At 39.2% G+C, this 24,970-nt stretch overlaps 1 protein-coding gene across 2 annotated transcripts in view; it reads right to left on the reverse strand.

The window, feature by feature from the left end:
* The window catches only part of uggt1 (UDP-glucose glycoprotein glucosyltransferase 1), a 29,259-nt gene extending 11,734 nt beyond the window's left edge, over positions 1 to 17,525 (reverse strand). Inside the window, exons 1-21 of one of the 2 annotated variants that reach the window (XM_063500140.1) lie at positions 17,479 to 17,525; positions 12,966 to 13,104; positions 12,617 to 12,696; positions 11,781 to 11,911; positions 11,569 to 11,681; positions 11,317 to 11,491; positions 10,436 to 10,532; positions 10,250 to 10,328; positions 9,902 to 10,002; positions 7,724 to 7,823; positions 7,547 to 7,607; positions 5,171 to 5,262; positions 4,309 to 4,459; positions 3,906 to 4,025; positions 3,733 to 3,818; positions 3,223 to 3,358; positions 2,967 to 3,098; positions 1,948 to 2,112; positions 937 to 1,057; positions 560 to 658; positions 350 to 373 (exon numbers count right to left, since the gene is read on the reverse strand). In XM_063500140.1, the coding sequence (XP_063356210.1) occupies positions 350 to 373; positions 560 to 658; positions 937 to 1,057; positions 1,948 to 2,112; positions 2,967 to 3,098; positions 3,223 to 3,358; positions 3,733 to 3,818; positions 3,906 to 4,025; positions 4,309 to 4,459; positions 5,171 to 5,262; positions 7,547 to 7,607; positions 7,724 to 7,823; positions 9,902 to 10,002; positions 10,250 to 10,328; positions 10,436 to 10,532; positions 11,317 to 11,491; positions 11,569 to 11,681; positions 11,781 to 11,911; positions 12,617 to 12,696; positions 12,966 to 13,104; positions 17,479 to 17,509 (2,233 nt within the window). In that variant the 5' untranslated portion in view covers positions 17,510 to 17,525. The remainder of the gene's footprint in view (positions 1 to 349; positions 374 to 559; positions 659 to 936; positions 1,058 to 1,947; positions 2,113 to 2,966; positions 3,099 to 3,222; positions 3,359 to 3,732; positions 3,819 to 3,905; positions 4,026 to 4,308; positions 4,460 to 5,170; positions 5,263 to 7,546; positions 7,608 to 7,723; positions 7,824 to 9,901; positions 10,003 to 10,249; positions 10,329 to 10,435; positions 10,533 to 11,316; positions 11,492 to 11,568; positions 11,682 to 11,780; positions 11,912 to 12,616; positions 12,697 to 12,965; positions 13,105 to 17,478) is intronic. The other variant, XM_063500141.1, reaches the window with a different exon arrangement.
* Between the last annotated feature and the right edge of the window lie 7,445 nt (positions 17,526 to 24,970).

Here is a 24,970-nt window from a genome sequence, read left to right on the forward strand (position 1 = left end):
GTACTTACGTGCTGCTCTCTGCTCCAAATTTTGCTTCCTTATCACACCGTTCAAACTTTTCATGCAGTTACTTTGAAATCATACTGGGTGAACTATCATGCTCTCCCACTGGAACAAACAACGTTATAGTGAGCAGTTACATAAACACATTTTAGTACTCATGCTTGGAGACTGGTACACAATTATCACATGCATAATTATTAGTCATTTGTGTCCTTTGAGAACTGAACACAGATGGAGGAGTGGTGGTGGATTCACAAACACGGTGCCAACAATGTCGTTAACAGAAAACTGAAAAAAAGAGCAAGTGAGTAGGAGGGAGAATAATGTGGAGAAAAAGGGTGATTACCATGCCTGTTGGTGGTGGTCATCCCTGATGCAGGGAATTTAAAAAACACATGAATAAGAGGCGGAAGTGGAGGAGGAGGAGGGGACAGAAGGAGAATACACCAGGAGAGAGTTTAGCTTTGAAATTTTTTATCTTCACAAGTAACAACAAGAAAAAAAAATCCACAGCCATGCTTTTCTACTCAGTGAACAGATGCCAGAGTGCTCTTACCTTTCTTTGTCATATAGTTCATGCTGTTGGCCACAGCTGTGTTCTTCTCTACTGTGTCTAGCGTTGAGAAGCGAGCGTAGTCATCTATGAAGTAGTTATCTGCAAAACGAGGGGAAAAAAAAGGAGTAAAGCGTTGATTGTGGAGCAAATGTTTTGATAACACACAAACTTTTGATTACATCATATCTGTACTGCAAGCTAAAATGCCAACAAAATAATAATCATCAAATAAATAGAAATAAATAGTAGCAGTAATGGTTGAAGAATATTTGGAAAACTAACTGTGCTTCTACATGAAGCTTTGAGGTCAGACAGCACATTAGTTTCTGAGGATGATCTAAAAAAAAAATTGAAATTTAAGAAACCCTCATACTTACTGGTATCAGACAGATCCAGGTAGGTTCTGCTGGTGGACAACACTCTGGGGTTGATTCGAGGAACAACACTGGGCTGGTTCATGATGAAGTCGACGACATCGTGGTCTGTAGCCAGCTCACCCTGCAAGTGACATGAGAGGAAAGACGCGAGGTTAAAGTAAAAAGTCAGAGTCGTCGCTTTAGCTGCAGAGCTGACAGTCATGCAGGAGGTCCTTCTCTGCAAGATTTCCTTGCTCACAGTTTAAAAAGCACTTCTTAAATGTTAATGGCCTTTTCACTGCAGTTACGGGTGCTTGTTTAGAAAGTTTTCTCTGAATAAGTTTGAGTTAAAAAAAAAGAAAAGAAAAGAGAAAAGGTAGGTAGGATGACTAATGCTATGCTGACCAGTAAGACTGCTATAGCCACCAAATTAAATGCTGCTTGCTGTGTTTAAATTCCTTAGAAATCCTTTGAAAGAATCAATTCAAAGATTTGGCTCCTCTGTGTGATGGGCTGACATTAAAAGAGGAAAAATGACAGATGGCATGCTCACAAAGATCCTGCTGAAAGGAGAATTTGTTTTATGACTACAAAGACAGACAGTGTACTTTAGCAAGTTTACTTTATGGTGGCTTAACTTCTGCCTTTAATACCTTTAATTTTACACTAAGATTTTGTAGCAGGTCCAGGAAAGAAAAACCTAATTAAAAGAAAAAGGACAGACAAATAAATATATCTTATGAAACCTGCATCTGGAATTAACAGAATTAATTAGAACAGCAATTAGAATAGATTTGAAGTTTGCTTGTGAAATTAAGGCAAACTATTTTTGCTGAGATGCAAAATGCAGTTTTCTGCATATTGTTCAAAATAATACAAATACAAAATATCAAAAGATGAAACTGAGATATATTATTGGTTGTTTTGAATTAAAGTCCAGCAACATATTTTTTTAAGAAACTGTGACTGATGCTCTAATGCCAATGATATGGCAGATAATAAGCTTTTATTGTAAATGTGATTGTAACTGACAAGGTAGACGGCCCTCTGGTAGAATGAGGTGGTCTCCAGGATTTTCTGCATGGTGACAGTTTCCAGTTCATCCGGGTCCAGCTGTTCACGCTGGTAAGGTATCCCGTTGTACATGACCACAGGAAGCGGGCCTACTCCTGTTTGCTCATAGTATGCCCGTCCTTCCTGAAAGGGAAGAAAGAAAGAAATGTTATCTGGTTAACCCTTAATTATTAGGCTCTGCAGTCAGTTTTAGGTCTGACCACTTTAAAAAGGCTGTTCTATTTCTCTTTTAGAACAAAATCACACTTAATATTCTTGCATCTAAAAACCTCTTAAATACATGATACTATTTTATCCCACTGGAAGCAGCCATCAGACGACAGATACTCCACGTCAGATTCCTGTTCTTTGCTGACATGAGTGTGACGCAGTGTGGTCTTCTGCGGTTGCTGCTTCAAAGTTTAACATGATGTGCATTCAGAAATGCTCTTCTGTATACCTTGGTTGTAGCCAGTGGTTATTTGAATTACTGTTGGCTTCCTATCAGCATGAAGCAGCGTGGCCATTCTCCTCTGACTACAACAAGGTTTTTTCTCCTGACGCTCACTGATTTTTTTCTCTCCTCTTTTTTCAGACCATTTTCTATAAACTCTGGAGATGATTGCGTGAGGAAAATCGGAATAAATCTGCAGTTTCTGAAGTACTCAGAGCAGCCCGTCTACCACAAACCATCCCACGTTCAGAGTCACTTAAAATACTCTTTCTTCCCATTTCTGACGCTCAGTTGAGTTGGTGCCGTTTGACTGTCTGCTCAGATATTTGTGTTTGTGAGCAGTTTAATGTGTGTACCTAATAAAATGACCAGTATTCATCCACTGATGAATTATCAAACTATTCTTGAGTTGTTCAGTTATCCTTTTATTCTGGTACTACATACAGCTCTTTTGACTGTAATTGTACACTTAGATTTGCTGTGTTATTAAAAATGTAATTTTAGATTAATAATATGAACAGAAAAAACATTCTGCTCGACTCACCTTCCTGTTGCTGTCATAGCTGGAGTCGGCTCCGAGGACACTGCTGACTTCAACGTAGGGAAACTTCTTCTCCAGCACTTTAACTACATCCCCAACACTCAGCTGACCACCAACTGGCACACGGTTAAACATCTATAAGAGGGAGAAGAGAATGGGATGAACAGGTGGAAAAGGCAAAGAGTAACAGAGACACAGATTAGATAAAGTCTTACAAAGGTCTTTTTCACTTCCTAGTTTCTGTGAACAATGGACTCACCGACATGACGGCTTCAAATGCATTCTGACTGTCCACCTCTTCTGTGATGTAGTTGTAGGCTCGGACGAGTGCCACACCGGCATCTTGCATACCATCTATGTCGTCTTCATCCGACACCACAAACACCAGCCCGATCCTAAAACACAAACACGGAGCAAGTAAGCTTCCAAAACCAGTTAAAATGCACAGCGTGTGCTGCCTGTTTCATCAGTATTCAAACAAACTGACCATCCCAAGATGCCACATGCAGCGCGGTATCAAAGGTCTTCCAAACATCCCTGACAAAACTCCTAAATTAAAATGGATTTTTAACTACACATTTCTACTGACTACCAATGCTCTGCAGTGCCTCTTTTTTTATTTATTTTATTTTTTTTTTATTTTTCTGGTTACTGTACAGCAATAAAAAAGTGATATGTTGTGTATTCAAATTCACAAAAGCTGATAATTAATTTCCAAGAAAATGTCTGTCCACAAAAATTTATGCATCTTGATGACAGAAACACCAACCTGAGGGGTATATTATTAGCATAAAACATCTCTGCGACGCTCAGCAGTTCTACAGTGTTCTCCTGGGTCGGATCCAGAATGATCACCTGCAACAGATGCGTGTTAGCATTCATCAGAAAAGTTTCAGACCTATTTGGATTCGCAGGGGTCTGATTAATAAATTGCGCTCTTACCAGATTGTGAAAGTTCTTGCGGATCTGCCTGATGACTCCAGGGAAAGTTGGTCTGAGCAGCTCCTGCACGTTGGAGGGCCATGAGCTGTACCTGTAGTCGGTCTCCAAGTTGTTAATCCACTAAAAAGGAGAATGCAGTGAAGAGGAAATGGTTTAAATTAAGTTTAAAGACAAGACTGAGCAGACAGGAGCCAACAACAAATTACTTTTTACTGCTGGCGGAAGGAAAGCAGGACCATAATTTTGGAGGGCTTGAAATGCCTCCAAATTTGCTCAAATAGAAACTTGATTGCACAACAAATGCAACACATTTCTTTCCAAGCTTATTTTGGTTAAGTCCCTCATTTGCTGCAGCATTCAACAGTTAGTTATTAGGGACGTGTGTGAACACGGGCACTCTTACACTGATGGCCGGGCTGCGGATGTCGACGGCGTAGTCAGAGTCGGAGGGCTGGACGTTGAGCTTCAGGATGTCGTGAATAAAAGGTGTCTCGATTAGCAGGGAGCGCAGACCCTCCATCACCCGGGCCTCGCTGCGCAGCACTTCAAACACACTGCAGGTAGCAAAGGACAGAGGCGAGTTAAGTGGTGCAGTGTGTGTGTATTGTAATCAAGAATTCGAGTGTAGCATCTAGACTGCCTTATTATCTGAAAGAGATATATAAGTAGAGCTCATTATTTTCAGTTTTGATCTGGCTTATTTAAATGATTAAACAGCAGGTAATACGTGAATGTGAAATCAGATTTTAAAAACGTGACAAAGAAAAAGCAACAATCTACGTTATTATACAGTCTCACTCTCAACTTATTTTATCGATTGGTTCAGCACAACCTATTAATACCTAATACAAGAACTAATTTTTGAATTTTCCAGTAAACTGGAGAATATCACTTGGGTACAGTTTTCCATATGCAAGCGTTTGCTGCCTCTGTGACTATCATTCAACCATCATTGCCCGGTTTTAGGCCCAGTTGTCTTAACATTCCCGGGTCTTAAGAGCGCCCCCCCCACACACACACACACACACACACACACTCACACACTAAAATCTTTAATTTTGCTTCTAACGTTTGAGGACTGATTTTCAAAACAATCGCCAGTTCATAACATTTTGTTCTAAACAATTGTTAAAGTATATAATCAGTCAAGCTACGGTCTTGACTGATTATATACTTTCATTTGCAAAAGGTTAAAGCAACACAGATGCATTCTGTGCTGTAATTACTGCAAATTAGATGCTCAAAATATGTCTTTTTGTGTGTACCTGAAGATGTCCTGTGTGTCCAAATCTATATGCAGCCCGTTGATGAACAGCGCTGAATCCCCAGGCTGCAACCCCAGAGTTCCTTTGAAAAACTATGGAAAGAGAAACGTCAATATGACTAAATATCCTGTTCGTGTCAAGCTCCCCATTCAACACCAGCTGAGCAGATCGCCACGCTGTGAGGCAAACAACATCAAAACCAGTCATCACGTAGTCAATTATACTGTAAAACTAGAGGCAACAGTCAACACAAAGCCACAACGAGTCACGTTGACAGCTCTAAACAAGCACTGACAACTCTGTTCAAAATCAGCCTGTTTAGAGCAATCAAACCCCACACTAAACAAATCTAATTATCAAAGAAGGGGTGTGTAAACGTGTGTGAATATGTCTATGAGAAGAGACGCGCATGTGTGTTTGTGCGTCTGCACAGGCAAAAGGAAAGCTCAAAGTCGTTCTGGCGCAGTCAAATCTCATTACAGAAAGACAAAGACATCAGATTAATCATACTCCAGACATTGCAATTACAACAAGACATGATTAACACAAATATTGTTCATCCCACTTAAATTGTGTGAGTGTGTGGATGCATGCCTGTGTGTGAGAGAAAGACAAAGACGTGTCTGTGTGTGAGCAAGTGCACGTGTCCAAACTACTTCAATCAATAATCATTTCTCGCTGCAGGACTCTGCGCGCCTGCTGAATGAATCACCGATTCAGTAATTAGGACGTTTGTCTGCTCAGCCCCACCATCAGCCCGAACTCCTGTCTGCACACCAAGATAATGTGAGCACAGCTTCAGGAGAGGAGACCACGCAAAGGAGAGAGAGAAAACACTGACAAGAAGAAGGGGTGAGTGCCTATTCCATTAACAGGCGAAGCAAAACACACATTGTCAAAAACTGAATGCCTTTCAAATCAGATGATGTTTACAATTTATCACAAAGTAAAAGGTAAAACAAAACCAGGAGGGGTAGTTTCATTTTGAGAGATAAAAGCTACTTGATTGTGGATGTTTGCAATAATGCCGTTTGTCTCGGTTCTTCCTCTTTAGTGGATTAAATTGGTAAACAGCTAAAGCTAAATTATCCCTAACCTCTAGAGGACACAGTCTGCAAGATTAAAAGAATAAGGATCCTCGATAATAGAAAGACAAACATAGGACAGAGGATGAAATCGAGCAGTTTGAAAGCAGATGATTTAGTCCTAGCCACTAAACTGCTGAGCTAAAAGTTAAGGCTTCAGGCTGATCAAAACTCAATTTTAGAGTTTTTTTCTACTCTCACTTTGTGGGGGGCAGCCAATCACAAGAAATACTGCTTAGAAGGGCAGCAAATCTAAAGGGGGAGGAGCTAAAGAGACTTCTTTCAGACAGCGGGTGAACTGAGCAGGCACACCAAGGCCCACTATAAGATTTATAAAGGTTATTTTGAACTGTGAAGCATACAAAGCTACTCCAGGGAAGCCCAAAGAATAAAAGATTTCTGATGGATATGAAAAGAACTCACTTTATGCCAACGAAAAGGTCTTGGAGGCACAAAAGAAGGAACCAGAATATCAATGATGTAGCAGCTCATGATCCACCAGAATTCACAGGTTATTGTAAAATGTAAAGTTCTTAATGAAAGGTCTAGGTTTTGTTGTAACTGGTAAAATCCACCGAGAAGTCAGGGAGGATCACAAACAGCCATAAGGGGGACAAATGAATCTTGTTTCACTAAAAATCACACTAATATTCTTAAAGAAGCAGCAGATCTTGTGAAAACGAAGGAGTACCTGTAAAATGACAAATATGACCTTGATCTTGCACCAATTCTTGTGAATTGTGGAGATATGTACGGACAACAGATGCTTTGCCATCACATAAGCCTATCAGTCCTTCGATTGGATGAGTCAATAAAAAAACAAAACAAAAAAAGAGCCTTGTAACAGCCTCATCATCCGGTCTTTGCAAGAAGACAAGAAAAGCTTGTGTCCTAATGAGATTTTTATGTGACATCAAGCAGCCATCAGTATTGTTTTTTCCCCAAGTCACACAGCAAAGACGTATGACATCAGAGAGGGGAATATAAAGACTAAAGACACTGACACATCGTGTTGAGGTTGGGATCAGAGAAAATGTTGCATAAATTAAGTTAGCTTAATTCATGTTGTAACAATTACATGTGGTTTCTAAACCTGAAAATACCTGAAATGATCAAGTCATTTAGTGTTAGTCTAACAAGCACATGAAGGCCTATTAACTGCATTCATGAAGTTGAAAGAAAGTGAAAGAGACTAAAGTGTTCATTTTCATCTTTAACCAAAAGCAGAAGTGTTTTCATTGTGTTACAAAGGACGAGTGGGGAAAAAAATAGAAGATGATCAAACATGTACCTTTTGATTCTCGCCAATCTCTTTACGGATCTCCGAGTTGACCACAGTTTTAGTGATTGACCTGGGAGAGAAAAGGAAAGACTGAACTGTGAAACTGCTGACTATCCAAAATCTACACAAACCAAGCTTCTTATTGTAGTTACTGCTCGTCTGTGTGTGTTTTTGTTTCTCCTCTACCTGGCCTTGGTGGGAAAATTCTGACTGAGGTCTTTCATAACATTGAGGGCATCAACAGCGGGAGCAGCAAGAATGCGAGCAGCTGTCTGGAAACTCAGATCTGTAAAAGAGAAGGTGGGTGGATGTTCAGGCAGGCAACGAGGGTCAGAATGGGAAAGAGATGAGTGGAAAAATTAGTAAGAAGAACAGGAAACACAGGAAAAGAAGAAAAAAGAAACAATGATCATAATCTGAAGACATGCGAGCACTTAGACATAAAATAAAATAAAGACAGGGGCTGCTTCAAAGATCGTTAACTTACCCTTGATTATTTAAAAGGACTAAGGCTATATGCTTGCAGCTCTGTACAACACATACATTTCATATGGGCAAATTACTATTCACATTAAAGTGTCGATGCTGAAATGTTCGTGTTGAGCAGGAATAATGTTTATGATGTTCACCACCTTAAATTGATATAAACGCAGATATACTTATCATCTCTTTAATTTCTAAGTGTGGAAAAGATAAACGGGTGCATGGAGATTTGGTGTGCAAGGAGGGAAGAGAGCAGTGAGGATTATTTCAATGCAGTGAGCATCTCTGTAATGGTGTTGTAGTCTGTGTGATTATTAGCCTCTGGAGGTCTCCCTCTCTTTGTAAACAGGCTGAGCTAATGAGCCCCACAGGGTTAGGAGATAAAGACAGACGCCCACATGACAGTCTGACAGTCGAGTTCAACCCCCTCATCTCCTCGGAGCCTTTATTCGCCAAATATCAAAGCAGCCGAACGCTCACATCCTGATTACACCTACTGATAGACTGACCTTTTACGTATGGAAGCGTTTTCTTTAAGAAACATAAACATAACAGATGAGCTGGAGCCTATATAATTTTTTATTTGCTCGATAACATCAAACAAAAATGACAAAATTAAAAAGTATATATGATTACATCTGTGAGAGTGAGTTTGAACAGTTAATCAATATATGATGTAATCTTAATCAATGCGTTTATATTGCTGCAGACAAAGCTCTCATGTCTTCAAGGTATTATGGCTCAAACGCATCAAGAGGACACTGATCGATCGCAGTCGTAGATCAGAGATCGATACAGATACATTTTCAGCTGCTAGTTTGATTCACAGATGGAATGACATCATTGTTAAAGCAACAGAAGACAACTGGAGAAGCCAATGTTAATTTATTTTCATTTATTCCTGATCAAAGGGTTGTTGAGACAGGAAATAGGAAAGCGTTTTTAACTTTCTAATAGCTCAGGAAACTCCCATGGTTAACAGATGATTGTAAACAAATACAGTATCTGTACGGTGCTAGCATGTGATAATAAAGATACAGTTTATTTTCTCTCATATAATACTGTTTTGAGGTGGACCCATTTTTAGGTCCTCTTGGTCCACTTGTTTAAATCGCGTTAACCAGTCCTCTACCAAAAATGCAAACTACTACCAACTTATAGTTGGTAATAGTTAAGCATATTGGGCATTTTTTCCATTTAACACATGTTAGGAAATCCCAGAAAAGACATGGGCTTCTAGGAAGCACAGGCTGACTGCTTTTACTGTAGGCGGCGATTATGTTTTCTGCTGTCTGTAGTCACTCCCCAAAGGCCCATTCTGTGCTAGAAAAAAACCTTGAAATGATCTTTTTTTTCATTTGTGGAGTAAGGAGGGTATCTTTAAAATGATTGTGTAACGAGATATTTCTGTGAAATTGTAAGAACATCAGAGGACGCTCTGGGTCAGCTAACAATTGATTTAATTTTAATGGGTATGAGGACATGGGATTTTTCCCATCGGATAATTGTCTTTGTCAGCCATAGCTATGGAAGTAATAGATAGAGAACGAAGTTCAAGTCCTGCAGGTATATTTGCAGGATCATAAAATTGATTCTCTGAAAAATTAAGTCACAGGAGCAATGCCCACAGGTGTTACCTGTAAAATGAGAGGGCCTCACAGTTTATTTTCTGCTAGCCTGTCAAGACGTTGACTCGGTCAGTTTTGACAAGTTTGTTTCATTGTGCTGTATCATTATTTATTTACATGTGTAATACCAGAAACAGATACTTCCTTACAGAGCCTGTTCATATTGTCAAAATCAATCACTCAGAAGGAAACTACAAACAGAAAAATCTGCTGATGTCTGAAATAAGACAATTAAATTTGGAAAGAGGCCCACCTTGCATTTGCCAGACTTTCAGAGGTGCCATCTCGTTGGTGCTTTCAACTAAATGCTTCCTCAATTCTTTAAGCTGTTCCTTGAGCTCTGGGTAAAGGGTCCTAGTGAGAAAGATGGACAGAATGCATGCATCTGTTAAATGACTTAAGTGCTAATTAAGAGAAAGTTGTTGGATTCAGATTGATTTGATTATTTCTGGTTAGTTGAGCACAGACGTGGTCGGTGCTTCAAGGCAGGAGGAAAAACAAAGAAAAAAAAAAGAAAGGCTTGGCTGAGAGAGTGTGGTGCAATTCCTGGACTGAATCCAAGCTTTGAATTTTTATCATACGCTGACACAGAGTCACTCACTTGAGTTTGCCAAAAAGGAATCCCTGAACCTCATCCACTGGATCATTCTCTCCGATCATTGTAGCATTCACCTCCGCCCCTGAAACCACAATCAATTAACTCGATTTTCAAGTCAGGACTCCTCTGGGATTACAACACTGTGGGCATGTGTGTATCGACTGTGTGTCTTCCTGTGAGTATGTACACCTTGGACTTGTGTGTCGTCCTTTGCTTTGTACTCCTGGCTTTTGATGGCCAGCTCCACTCCATACCCGGACAGATACACCTTCTTTCCTCTTGACTTCTGCAGAAGAAGAAGAAAAATAAGAAAAGATGGGCTGATCACATACTTATAATTGTGTCACACACAGAAAACGCTTAATTGCAATTAATTGCATTTGCAAACAGATTAAAAGACACAGTTATGCTAACCTGATGACAAAACAATATATATATATATGTTTTATGTAAAAAGCTCTGTGAACGTTCTTGTGTTCCCACTTGTAAAAAAAAAAATCCCACTCACATTATAAATGCATGTGCTTGCTGACTATCTTCCATGTGCAGACAACCAGCTTGCTAAGTACTTAAGCCACTAACTGTCCCTGGTCTGGCCCCAGAGCTATATGCACAGAGTAAGAGTTAAATGTTACAGCCTTTCTAGTGCCCAGGACTTCCTGCCTGAAAGACAGATGGTGAGAATAATTTAGCATAATCAGGGGGAGGAAAAAAAGAAAAACGCTATCAAATGGATTTGCATGTGAGGGGAAAGTAATCCAACTTGAGAAACTTGCAGTCTAGCATGAGGAACTGGAGAAGCTCTTTTCATCCCAGGTGTAAATGAGGACCGTCTTAAACTGCAGAATTTTTTTTGTAAGACTCGGATGGGAGCCCAAAGTAACTTTGGGATTTCACCACATGACCATAAACCAACTTACACTTATAAAACTATTCCTGACATGGAAAACATTTGCTTTATTGATAATTTCACATAGTAATATACAAGTAGTGACCTAAATACGCTCAATCTCAAACTATCTAATGTGATCTTCTCATTTAAATTATATTAGAAGTAAAGCAATTCTTACAGGCAGGTAGTGGCGAAGCACGTAGGTCACAGAGCCTTCATTAACTTTGGATAGAATGACTTGGTGAAGCTTCTGGAAATCTGTCGTCCCAAACTGGGCGTAAAGAATCACAACAGGAGCATCTGGATTTGAACCTGGGTATTTATGATCACCTTTAAAAAGATATGGCTTTGTCCTGGAAGAGAGAAAAAAAGCTGCCCTTAATAATATAATTCGTAATCCTTTTGCTTTAGATGTATGTGACTTTTTTACCTTTGAGGTGCAGTTTTTAGGAGTGCCTCTAACTTCCCTGTATCACAGGTCTTCTCTCCGTGGATGCTCAAAAAAGCTGAGCAGTCAGAAGGAGGAGGCTCAGTGGACGCTATCTAAAAATATACCCCAAAAAAGCATAATCAGTAATAATATCATCCTACTCACATGTATGCTCAAGCCTTCAAAACAGCTTTAAATTGCCCTGCTGTTACCTGTTGGAAGGAGTGTACTGTTGCAGAGTAAGCTCTCAGTGAGAGTGCGAACTTCAGCATGTTTAACTGGACGGAGCTGAGCAAGGCACTGGCTCTCTTCATGATCAGATCATAGTAGGCCTGATCTGTGTCTGTGTGGGGACAGCAAATGTGCACATGTAAGATTTCGGTGTGGTCTCGCCCCTCTCTAGAGGACCTATTATCCATCATATTTAATTACTGTAATCTATATTAAATAGCTTTGCAGAATTCACAATTCAGAATAATCCTTTTTTATGTTACACTGGGCTGTGAGGCAATAACCACAGATCATCTTATCTCGCTTCAGGGTCACGCTCCCTGTAAGCAAACTTTCTTCTAATTCGCTGCGCCTCACAAACGGAAGGTCTGAACAGCAGGTGGACGGGGCTGCTGTGCTAAGAGAATATCTGTTCTCACTTACAACATAAGGTGCCATAATCAAAAAAAGAGAGAAAAAGAAAAAACTGTGTTTAGAGCAATCTGAAGCCTGAGTTTTCACTGGGATTACTTGCACAAGCGCTGACCTCAATATCGGAAAATCTGACCAAATTTAATATGAGTAACCACCACTGGTACAGTATATATAATAAAGAGAATAAGGAAAAGCATAATAGGTCCCCTTGAAATTGTGTTACAGCAGTGCTGCTCTAACTGAGATACACTTTTTATTGTGTTATTGCTCCAACGAGTATGTGGCTAAAACACTGACAATGCAATTACTGCCAAGATGCTGCATACACATCATAAATTCAGCTGCTCACGGCGCAGAAACTAAAAGTGAAATCTTGTCCACAGAGTCCAAAGTTTTACTTTACCGTCATGCTCTCCTTCTATGCTTTGATTGGCCTCTACAAAGTCCCAGAACTTCTCCTGGCTCTCCTCTGCCATGAACTCACTGGGGAAGAAGAATATGAAAGTGGTGGTCTCATAAGCTGGAAATGCATAGTGTTAGCTACTGCAAACAGCACAACACCTAAAGCCCTTAATTATTCACAGTCTTGCTCAAGGACATATCAGTGAGACAGAAGTGTAGTTTAAACTCACTTAGAGGACAGTCACAGTAATGACCTCAGAACACTGATTTATCTATTATCTCCTTTTGAAATGTAATTTATATGTAATGCAGCCAAAGTGCTGCTCCCTTTGAGCAGTGCAGTGTCATACCTGGCCTCCAGCAGCAGCGGTGTATCAGCCCATTTGGTTGTAAGAGTGGTTGTGACAGCCTTTGAGTCCGCACCCCCAGATGCTGCAGAGAGCAGCGAGAGCAGCACGATCCACAGAAGCCACATCCTCAAGCCTACACCTGAGGGAACAAGAAGAGTTGGGAAGTGAGGCTAAAGATTTCCACATTGCTGTTAAAGTCGAGCTCAAAATAAACAGTGTGAATGATAGTATCATCCCGCCCATTGTGCTACGCGGTAGTGAAGAACCGGGCCCACTCAGCCTCCAAAGTAGATTATAATGTTATCTGGCTCTGTACAAATTGGCTGAACATCTCACTGCCGACAGAGATAAAACACAGAGGCAGATCCTAACAAACTACAAGCTCAGTGACCACAAAGATGCCATTGAAAGATGAAGACAATAAAAACATGGAAACGGAAATACAACACAATATGTAGCCACTGTCAAACCTTTAATAACAATAAATCATTTCCTTTAACAAATTCAGCTCTGTTTATGCAGATTTCCAAGAATGCAGTTAATTATCTCTCAAATAAAAACATACAGATATAACATACTACAACGACTGTGTATAATCAACATATATTATTAATTGTACATTAATAACATTTAGTTGCTTAAACTCTGTCCTAAAGCGTTGGTGCTACTGTTTACTGACACTTTTATCTACTAAAGATGACCTTTGAATTGAACATATTTAAACCTTGGTTTTCTTCATGGATGGGGCCATAAGGACTTAGGGATCAAATAAGGCCGTCTATGTGCAGTTCTAACCTTTGTACTGTGGTGCTTTTTTTTTTTTACCTAGAATTTGCTTCAATAGACCCTCCGTAGGATACAACATCTCAACTGAGAGTAAAAGCTCCTGAAACAAGGAAATGTTTCAAAGAGACCTCTGAAGAAAGAGCAACAGCGCTTAAATAGAAAACACATTGCCATTTTTACACATTTTTGCTTATGATATAATTTCATTTATGCTCTCATGAGTTCTTGGCCCCAAGATTTAAAGCTTGCAAACAACATTTCCAGGTGATATTATTTTTAGCAACTTATATTTGGATTTCACCATAATTAAACACCAATATTCAGTGACTGTAAGGGCACTGATTTTAACATAATTGATTGATTTTATTGTATTTATATTGCACAGCGATATGACAAAAATAAAGTTAGCCTTTCTGAGCAAGGTCGATTTAAGTCCCCACCTCACTCATCTATTGGTCACGAGCAAAAGGATGAGATGGTGGATGCAAGCGGGAGAAATGAGCTTCCTCAGAAGGGCGGCTGGGCTTGCCCTTAGAGACAGGGTAAAGATTTTAGTCAATTGAGAGGGTCTCAGAGTAAAGCCACTGCTCCTCCACATTGAAAAGTGCCAGTTGAGATGGGTTGGGCATCTGATTAGGAAGCCTCCTGGGTGAGGTGTTCTGGGTATGTCCTACCAGGAGAAGGCCCTGCGGTAGTCTCGGGACACACTGGAGCAACTATATCTCTCAGCGGCCCTAGGAAGGCCACAGTGTTCTCCTGCATAAGCTGGAGGAGGTGGCCTGGATAGGAGGAGGTCTGGGTTTCTCTGCTCAGGCTGCTGCGCCCACAACAGACAACAAAATAAATAGATGGAAGGATTAGTTCTTCCTTTGCGGTCTTTTTATGTTAGTCTGTTAACTAAACTACACGCAAAACTGTTTCACTAGCAAGGTCAAACAATTCTGATATTTTAATGGACAAAATCAGCGTTGTTTTTGCCTTTGTATGTATTTATATGACCACAGTATGGTGGGTGAACTCTAATTTCTGACGGCACTGAACGATCCATTATTCAGTGCCACAGGGTGTGCATAACAGGCTTTTATCAGCTTTCCACTGAATAATATTGAGATCTGATCAAATCCTGTTATTAAATAAAAAGTCTGCTCAAACAATAAATGGTTCCAAGCTAGTCATTTAAAATTAAAATAAACAAAATTAATATTATTGTTTTACACATATGTATGATTATGTGGTCTAGACTTTATAATCATCTTAATAGTAGGACACATTGCGCTGCTTCAACAAGTGTAGTGTCAGAAAATATCCTTAAGACTTCTTATTAACATCGTGATACCGCCTTCAGCAGTGCTGCCGACAACATAAGGCTTTCCAAGCACAGTAGGATACTGCTAATTTGCTAAGCAATTCAAGCACGGTTGTGAAGTGTTCACCTAAAGCAAGGTACCAGATCGTCTCCTCAAGCTGTGCAACTGATTCTACATGTTTGAATACTTAGCAATTATACAAGAATACACCCACATAATTTAAATATTAAAGAAAAGAAACACCTGGTCATTATTTATTACTTCATGGAAAAAACACTGTAATTAATCTAAACAAAGCTGGATTTTTAAACATTTTATTCCTCATATTATGCAGAATCATTTACCCGTGCAAGTTTAGCTGCAAATAACATAACACAATGCTTCCTATTCACGATTGTAAAAGTTATCTTAGTTATATTTTATCGTATGTTAATATGACAATTTTTCTTCTAGCTTTTGGGATGCATTAACCACACAGCAATGTCAGACCTTGCCGATTACCGTGTGGGAACAAAATAACATTTACCAAAGGTGGTGGCTGAGGTTAACTTTTTTGTGTCTGATCAATTTTTGCCCTGGATCAGAGATCAACAAAGACAAATAAACAGCAATGAAAAATTAATGAAATAAATAATTAATGCTGGTATCTGGATCATCTGTCAAATTTAAACATCGGTACGATGCCAGGTTTTCCATATTGTTGCATTTGAGAAATATTTTTTTAGGAGTTCAGTATTTAGAAAGGCTTAAAAAAGCCTTAGAGCCTTTAAAGGCCTAAAGAAGATGCACCAGTAACCTTGTTTCTTTGTGTTACCTGGCTCAATAAACTCTAAAAACCTGGTCAGAATTAACAGGTATCAAAACAGCAGTTATCAGCTTTGTCTACTAACCTAGACCTTTTGCCTCGGGGTCTGTGCATGTTCACATATAGCCTGATACTATCAAGTATCATTTCACTCGTCTTCCACACAAAATTGATCAATCGAGTGCTGCCTATTTCAGTCAGAGACATTATTACAGGAACTGGTGATAGAGATCTCCAAAGAATAGACTATAAATATATAATGACAAAAGCCAGCACCAGTAAATGTATTTATACTCACCTGCCACTTCATCTTTACATCTGTTCAACTGCTTTTAAGCACAAATATCTAATAAGCCAATCACATGACAGAAACTCAATTAATCTAGGCATGTAAAGTTCTTCCCCATTCTGATGCCCGAAATGAGGAAGAAAGGGGATTTAAATGACTCTGAACGTGGTATCGTTGCTATTCCTTGATAGGCTACTCTTCAGAAATTTCCTCCCTCACATTCATCTTTAGGGTTTATAGAAAATGGTCAGAAAAAGAAAAAATATCCAGTGAGCAGCAGTTCACTGAGAAAAAATGCCTCATTGATGCCAGAGATCAGAGCATAATGGGCAGACTGCTTTAAGCTGATAAGAAACCAACATAAACACAAATTACCACTGGTTGCAACCAATGTATGCAGAAGAGCATCCCTGAATGCACAAAACATCAAACTTTAAAGCAGGCTGGCTACAGCAGAAGGTACACAGTGAAAGAATGGACCCATTCTGCATCCTATCAGTGGTTCAGGCTGGTGGTGTTGCTTTAACTAATCCAACATCACAATAGTTGGAAGCTATCTTGCTATGGTCAATAATGATACTCTGCCTGGTAGAAGGGGCCACTGTGTTTTCTGGGCCAAAAGGGCGAGTTCAAATACCCTACCACAAAACAACCAATGGGGAGTGAACCAGTGGTTATGTATAATCCGCTGGGTACACTACACTTCATTGAAAGACACCTGGGTGACCAGCAAGTCAAACTCTAAATAACTCTAAGATATAAGGTCTGAGAGGACAAAAAGAAGAGCCAAACTGATGAGGAGGAAATACATGAATTGACATCGCCATATCATAACGTTACAGATTTCTTTAATAGTGTTACGCTTAATTACAGCAGAGCAGGATGCTGAAGCTGTAAACAAAACGTGCCATCATTTCTATCCAATAGGAGAGTTCAGCGTGGCTCATCCGTCCAATGAGTGCATAGTTTGGACATCCGGGCTGTCTCAATGACAACCCTCAGAGCTGTCATAATAGCTATAATCACGAGCTAACTGCTAATTGTAACAAACTCACACGTTCAGATTTTACTGGTTTAACCAGCTCTAATGTCTGCTATATTTACTCTTCAGAGCCCATTCAGAGCCGAAAAACTCACGGCGAGCTAGTGCTACCTGAAATTAATGCTAGCTAACGCCTCCCGCACAAAAGGAAAACTGCCCGATTGCACCTGTTTTTGTTTACTTACACGCACAAAATGTCAAATTCTGTTTGAAACGACAATAAACAGCCTTAGCTACAAGCGTATGAAGCTCCACAATACAGAAAATGAATGATTTAGTCTCACCGAAGCCGGCTCGGTAGCTTCCTGAATTCATGATCCGCTGTGGAGTGGGCGGGTCCTGACAGGCTCATTAGGCAACCACAATGTTGCCTGTTCAAAATGACTGAACCTCTCAAGCAATAAATGATTAACAAATGAGACGTGCCTTAGACGGTGAACTGCAAATTTCGCTGATAATTAATTCACTAATTAAAAACAAAGACTGTCAAAATCCTTTTTCTTTTTATATTTATTATTATTGTTGTTGTTAGTGTTAGTAACTATATGAAAGGACATTATTTTTTAAAAGTGTAAGAAGTGAGAAGCAGAAAATACATAATTTAATAAGCCATATTATTAAAACCACTGACAAATGTAGTTAGAGTGCTCGCCAACCTTGGATCCTGACATTCATTGGATGTTATTTAAAAAGCAGCGCCCACTTAAAGATTCTTGAAAAGAAAGTATTGCCAGCTCTTGGCAATAGCACTAACCAAGGACTTGTCTCTTTTAGCTTGTTTCCCAATGGTCAGAGGTGGGAAGTAACATTGTGCTTCAGGTAACAAACACTTTTTAATACGGGCCTGACAAAGGGTGTAATTATCTTAGAATTAAATGGAATTTCCACGTATTATCACCTGGAATTACAATATAATTATATTTACCTACAAATACTTAGTAGTAAATAGACTAGAATAAGGGGGTAATAGTTCAAGATTTAACAAGAAAGAAAAAATAATTATAGTGTAAGTCATTTTAAGTAAGTGCCTAATTTCCAGGCATTTTGTATGGTTAATTTTTAATTTTACATCTTACAGTGTAAATATACTGTACTTTTTGGGGTGCCGCTGTATTATGTAGTAGCTTAACCTTACTTATACTATATACTACCTAATACTTCTGTGCATCACAGATGTTCCACTATTCAACTGTCCTCCTATATTACATATAAACATGTGATTAAAGACTGTTGTCCCTTTCCTACTTAGAAAAAATTAAAATAAACCCACCAGCAAAAACTGCAGGACATAGGCACATTTGATCTCTATATTGATGGAGATAGTCAAACTTGAGTTCTTTTTTTTTCACACTGATCAACCATCAATCAGAACTTTCAAAAGGACTGTGAGAAAACTTCCAAAAATTGGATTAACACAAATGAAGAAAGACTCCAACAGAATATTTTTTTTAATTTTTAATTTTAATGCAAACTCGAACACAGTTAACAATAAATTATTGGCTAAAGACACCGTTATTTAGCCTTTTCTATTTATACAGTTCAGTCATTTCTTTGCTTTTTGTGCTCTCTTCTTTTGTTCTTAGACCTTAGTTTTAAACAGCTGGCAAGTGGTTACTGAAGGTTGCAAAGAGGTGTACAGTGCTGCATCGATCTGCTTGTGATTGCTGTGGTCTCCAACAGTTTGCATGGAAGATTCTGACATGTCTGTAACAGCTGAACAGTGTTGAAACTGTAAATGAGACAAGCTGAAATAACAAGACATTCCTAGTCTATGCTAAGAATGAAATTACAAGAGAATTAAAAACGTCATACAGTTAGAAGGAAGTGTTTATGTGTTGAAAATTTGTTTAAAAACAGTAAAATGTTGTATTGTTTAAAAAGTGGTTTATGCGAAGTATTTGTAGGTAAATATAATTACATGAGATGAGATGAAAGAACCAAAAAAGCATATAGTTCATGCATTATTTATTATCTTTTTGGTGCAGATGTACAGAAGTTGTGGTTGCTGTATTACAGCGTCTAGCTCATGCTACAAAAAAGGAATGAAAGGGGTCGCTTTTGAAAGCATATCATTTCAAATACAACATTTCCCTGTGTAGTTTTTCTGTGCAGTGTGTCTGCTAGTTAAATGTGCATCTGCTGTGTTTCTCAGAAAGAGAAAAGAATGAGTGATAACTTTACTCAGAGATGGAGGAAGAACCATCCGTTCTCTTCTGCTCATCCTCATAAGGGTCCTGGGAGAGCTGAAGCCTATCCCAGCTAAATTTTGTAGTTTTGTAAGTTTGTAATTCCTTGCATTTTGAATTATTGTATTTTTATATTAGTATGACATGAGGTTCAGATAGCTTTTCACAAAAATACCTAGTAGAAATGTCTTCCAAAGAGCTCCTGTTTACTTTTATACTTTGAGTACATTTCAGAGTCAGTACTTTTTAATTATTACTTGAGCAAAGAAATTGAATCAGTATTTTAACCTTTACCTGAATATTTTTTTAACACAAGCATTTGTAAGTGAAGAACGCCTGTGCTTTTGCCACCTCTGCCAATCATGCACCCTTCTGTCTCCTGTTACAGTACTTTCTCTTTTTTATATACAGTAGTTTCTCTTGTCTTGTATATACTATAAATATTTTATTTATTTTTCTTTTAAAAATGCGCTTTTTTCACTTTTCACTTGCACCGAATGGGTTTGCACACAATTTCGTTATTCTTAAAGCACAATGACAATAAAGATTCTGATTTCTGTTACCGATGTAACTGACACATGCACAAGATGCACTTCATAAAACCATCCAAACAGGACCTTCTTCCATTGCTCTATGAGTGAATTCTGACACCCATATGTCCACTATAGGCCTTTGACAGTGGTCAGCATGAGCAGTCGGAAAGGTCTTGAACCATTCCCAATTTCTTAATATTTTGGATAAATATTTATTGAAACATGAGGAAACATAAATGGGAATACAGTAAATCAGGCATAAGCAAAGTTTGTAAGATTTTAACAAGCTTGAAAGTCAATATTTGGTGTGACAATATTTATTCTTCAACAGGACTGTAGCACAGAACTCCAGGCAGTCTCTGTGGGCCTCCTTTCTTTCTTGATTCGTGTGTGTCTTGCACATCTTATGATTTTTTTTTGACCAAATAATTTAGCCAACAACTGTATACAGTAATGTGTAGTAGTCATTAGGGTAGCAAATAATGAAGTGTTCATATACCATATTGCATAAAATAAATTACTGATACATTCATAAATATGCATGGTTTATATGGTTAAGTAAGTTTTGCTTTGAGTATTAAGTTTATGATTGTATTATTTTCTTAATTTATATAAGAATTCATGATGCTTATGGTTTATAAACAAAGCTTAAAAGTCAAATCTGAGTTTCTAACTCACTATGTCTGCTCCTCATCCTCACCATCACCCTCAGGGCGGCCATTATTGTTCTTGCATATTCACTTCCATCAGCTTCTATGACTTATATCTTCTGCTGCACAGACAGCCTGATGTTGTTTTCAACCTTTTTGGTGCTATGGCACATCAAAGGTCAGAGACTAAGGCACATCGTAATGACTGTAAATAATGAAATCATCTCGATAATAGTCAGTTTAAATAAGTATCCAAACCTATTTGTGTTTATAGACCTGCATCAGTGTAATTATAGTACCTTGGTTGAGTTGGCTGAACAGCATTATGTTACAATGCATTAGGTCAAATGAGGTTTATGATATGTGCAATGATTTGATATATAATAGCTATTTTCTGTTAGTGTTCACTCTAACAGTCTTGTGGCTATACTGTGTGATTAAGTAAAACATTAAATAGTTTTCCAGGGTGTACACGTGTTAGTGTGCTGTCTGATGGTGTTTTATTAGAACTAGAAAAAGATAAATAAATCTATTCATCCACATATTACTGACAACCTACTTTTAAAAAAAGTTAAATTAAAAAGCAGAGTCATTGTGGTATTTTTAAACTACTCTTTCAACTGCTTGAAATGCATTGGCTTCCTCAAAATGTTTTCAACTGAACCTGCTCTCAGAACATATAATTGCTTGGAATAACTGTCAGTTGCCACTATATGAGCTCACCTTGTGTCTCACCTTGAATATTTGGAGTCACTCTCTGGTTGTTATTGAAATTAAGGGCCATGAGTTTCATTGTGTTAAGTTGTGCTGGGTCATTCTGATAGATATAGTGTCACACCCCACATTGCCTCACTTTCTTTACCACCTGGTGATAGGTGAACCAACCAACTTAAACTAAGGGAAGTCAGCTGTGAGCTGAGCACGAGACTCAGCTCACAGCTGACTTCCCTTAGTTTGCTTACTTTCCTCCCTTTCTTTTGTGTTTGATACTTCAGTTTTGCTTTTCTGGGAATAGAAATGACTGGTTTGTCGTACTTTGTAAAGGGTGAAAGGGGCATTAGAAAGCCTACACAATCCTTTTAAATCAAGGTTCAGTCTCCCAACTTATTTATTCAGGCAGCTTAATTATGATGCTAATTACTTGAAACAAAAAACTGCAAACAAAAGCAAACTTTTCATTTCAGCCTTGCAAGAGCCCCTCCCGCCAGTATCCCCCTGGCTCGTCAGTTCACTTTACTGCCGCTGTTCTTCAACACAGCTGAAATGTCTTATTCAGCTTTCTTATAATTTCTTTAAGTAGTCTGCAGGAATAGTTCTCCAGGCTTCTTGAAGGGCATTCAAAGCTCTTCATTGGATGTTGGCTGCCTTTTGTTCCGTTCTCTGTCAAAATGATTCCACACTGCTACCATATTATTGAGGCCCACGCTCTGGGGAGGCCAATCTATGACTGATAGCGTTGCATTGTTTGTTTTCTATCCAAGTATAGTTTTACCACATTGGCAGTGTATGTGGGATCATTGCTGTGTTGAAAAATGAAGCTGCTCCCAATCTGCTGCTCTCCCCATACATTAAAATCTGACAACACTTGTTTATGGTTATAATAGACACTCACTGTTGTACCTCTCTCCTGACCTTCTCCATACACTTTGTCTATGTCAAATTAGGATCAATCTTTACTGTCCATGACCCTGATCTCACTCAGAATACTATACTTGCCCATCAACTTCAAGGACAAATTGTTAAATTGGTGCCAATACATTCAACCCTTTACACACATTTCACTATGATAAGAAACATGTTTCACTTCCTAATGTTGTGACTGATTAGCATGCATATTCTGAAGTCAAGTCTCCGGTGCTGATCCAAATCTGAGACCCGCCCAAACTCACCTGTTGTAGAACTGTAAAAGACAGAGCATTGTTCAGTGTGTAGTGGCTTTTGAGCTATATGTACTTGGGATTCTAGGTATTACTCTGAAATGCAGCTCATGGAATTACATATTCTATATGCACAGTGTAATAACCATGGGAAATAAATCCTTCATTCAGAAGCAGGCATACCTGTCCCTTTGGTTAAAGGTATTTGTTGTGTGGTAATGAAAAAGCAGATAAACTGAAAACCCTCTTATTTTGAAAGGAGCACCTGGGATCATTTTGTAAACCTTTACCTTGAGTTTGTGTGATATCTTTTGGATAGACAATCCCTGTGGGGCAGATTTGGTAAAATGTGCCAGACTGCCTTTCTACCTGTTGTGTGGTCTTGATAAAAAGAAGATGAAAGGTACGGAGACAGTGTCCCAGGGTGCAGAGACATGGCTCTTGCTTTTTCATTTACTCGCTCTAGCAGCCTAAATTAACTTGGACAGTTGATCCTCCAGAGGGAGCAGTTCCAGGGTTTGATTTAACATTATATAAAAAGCAGCAACATTAATTATCCTTCTGGATTTGACCTTCACTTTGACGTGCCCATGCGGACAGACTCGCAAAATCTAACACATACACAGAAAACTCAGCCGTATTAGGACAGGCCTAAACATCCCATTAGTCCGCATAAGTATGGCTAAAACCCGTCTCACACATGCACACACACATTGCCCACAGGGCCTGTTCATCTGTCAGGAAGGTGACATCTTCAGATGAATTATGGGAGATGGTTGCCATCTTCTCTGGGGTCACATTCGAAATGGCGAGCTCGGGCTGTGGTCTCCCTCTCCTCACACTATCGCACGTCAGCCATTTTAGAGGTTGAAAGCCTCGACGGGGGACCAAAACGACCTCAATTAAACCTCCATTAATATTAATACATTTTGTCGTTTCACGTGAGTTGCTGCTAATTAAATGTGTCCCTGACTGTATAATGAGGGTCAGCCGGGGTCACTAACATGAAGCTAATTCACCACATAACAGCGACCAAAAACTCTTTGCTGATCTGAGCTCGCTTCCTATAAATACACTCGGAGACGAGGACCGTTTTGTTTACACTCGTACATAAACATCTGCGCAGGTTTTCAGTCATCCAGGTCACGGTAGTCTCGAGAGCTTGAAAAGAAGGAAGGCAACTGGACTTCATCACCACAGCTTAACTAAACAATGTAGCATATGCTGTACAGGGCAGAGAGGAGTGCTTGGATCTGTACGCAGGAGAAACTAAACAGCCACTTCACAAATGCATGTCCACTGTGAATGACTATCACTGGACAGAGGTGGTGGCTTACGTCAACCACCTACAATGCATTGCTTCAACCCCCACTCACAAATTTACCTCAGGTGACGTGAGTAAGTCAGCCAAGGTCTTACAGTAGTTTCACCCTTAACCCCCAGTGATGGCAATGATCCACACCCTCACATGATCAATAGAGGGTCAACGATTACCTCTGAAGGGGACAACCCCCACTAGGCTTTAGCTGGGATTCTCCAGCTTTTAGCTTTAGAACTGAAAAAGCCTCTTGAACGAGAGGTGAAACGTCTCCACAACTTAAAGGTACAATATGTAGCATCTCACCACTAGATGGCAGTAGATTGCAGGCTGGGTGAACTGAAAGTGGATAATCCTGGCTTGGTGGCTACAGTATGACAACTCTGGTCATCATTCATCTGCAGTGAGTGTAGGCTGTCAGTTCGCTGTTCGCCTCAGCTGTTAATATATAGTCACGTTTATTTACTCTTGCACAGAAACTCTTACATGGCGCTTTCACAAACTGATGCCTGCACCTCTGTATTTTAAATTGATTAATTCAAAGTTTATAAGAATGCATTAATTTGTTGGGAAGCCTTAATTACACCCTGATAAATGTATATTTTTGAGTAAAATATTTGCTTAGTCTATTAAAAATGTTCAAAAAAACAACATCCAGGTGCCTTCTTTTAAGACTCATACATAAACACACACGCTTAATGTGTTCTCTGAAGGATCCATGTGTCACTTCATGTGAATATGTTATCCCTTTTAAGCAGCCTTTTAGATCTCATGGGCTGGCCCAGGCCCCGCGGGTTTGTGTCCTGTTACATTTCCCCAACATCAACATTTATCAGGCTTTTATGTTGAGGTTAATAAGTTTGCAGCAGATCAGCTCTTTATGAGCTCCTGTCCCACAGCTCCAAAGCTCCACACACACACACACGTGCGTGCAAACAAACATAATGAACACACATTTTTCAAGCCTAATAGGATTGTGAGATCCTTCAGATCGGACTCCCACTAGCGTAAGTCAGCAGAGCACTGCCTGGGAGGTTAGATTCTTCTGTTCAATCCTGCAGTATCACGAGAGGTGATTTGGTGTTGACCTGGGAGATTAGCCAGACGTGGAGTGGAAGGTCAGATAACAGCCCCAGATGGTCCATCTAATCATATTTATTTTATTGCTAAAGGGAAAAATGCGTACTCCCACTCTGGACTGCTGTCTCTCCC

This window comes from Pelmatolapia mariae, linkage group LG16_19 (assembly GCF_036321145.2).
Source record: "Pelmatolapia mariae isolate MD_Pm_ZW linkage group LG16_19, Pm_UMD_F_2, whole genome shotgun sequence".
In the NCBI taxonomy this organism is placed as follows: domain Eukaryota; kingdom Metazoa; phylum Chordata; class Actinopteri; order Cichliformes; family Cichlidae; genus Pelmatolapia; species Pelmatolapia mariae.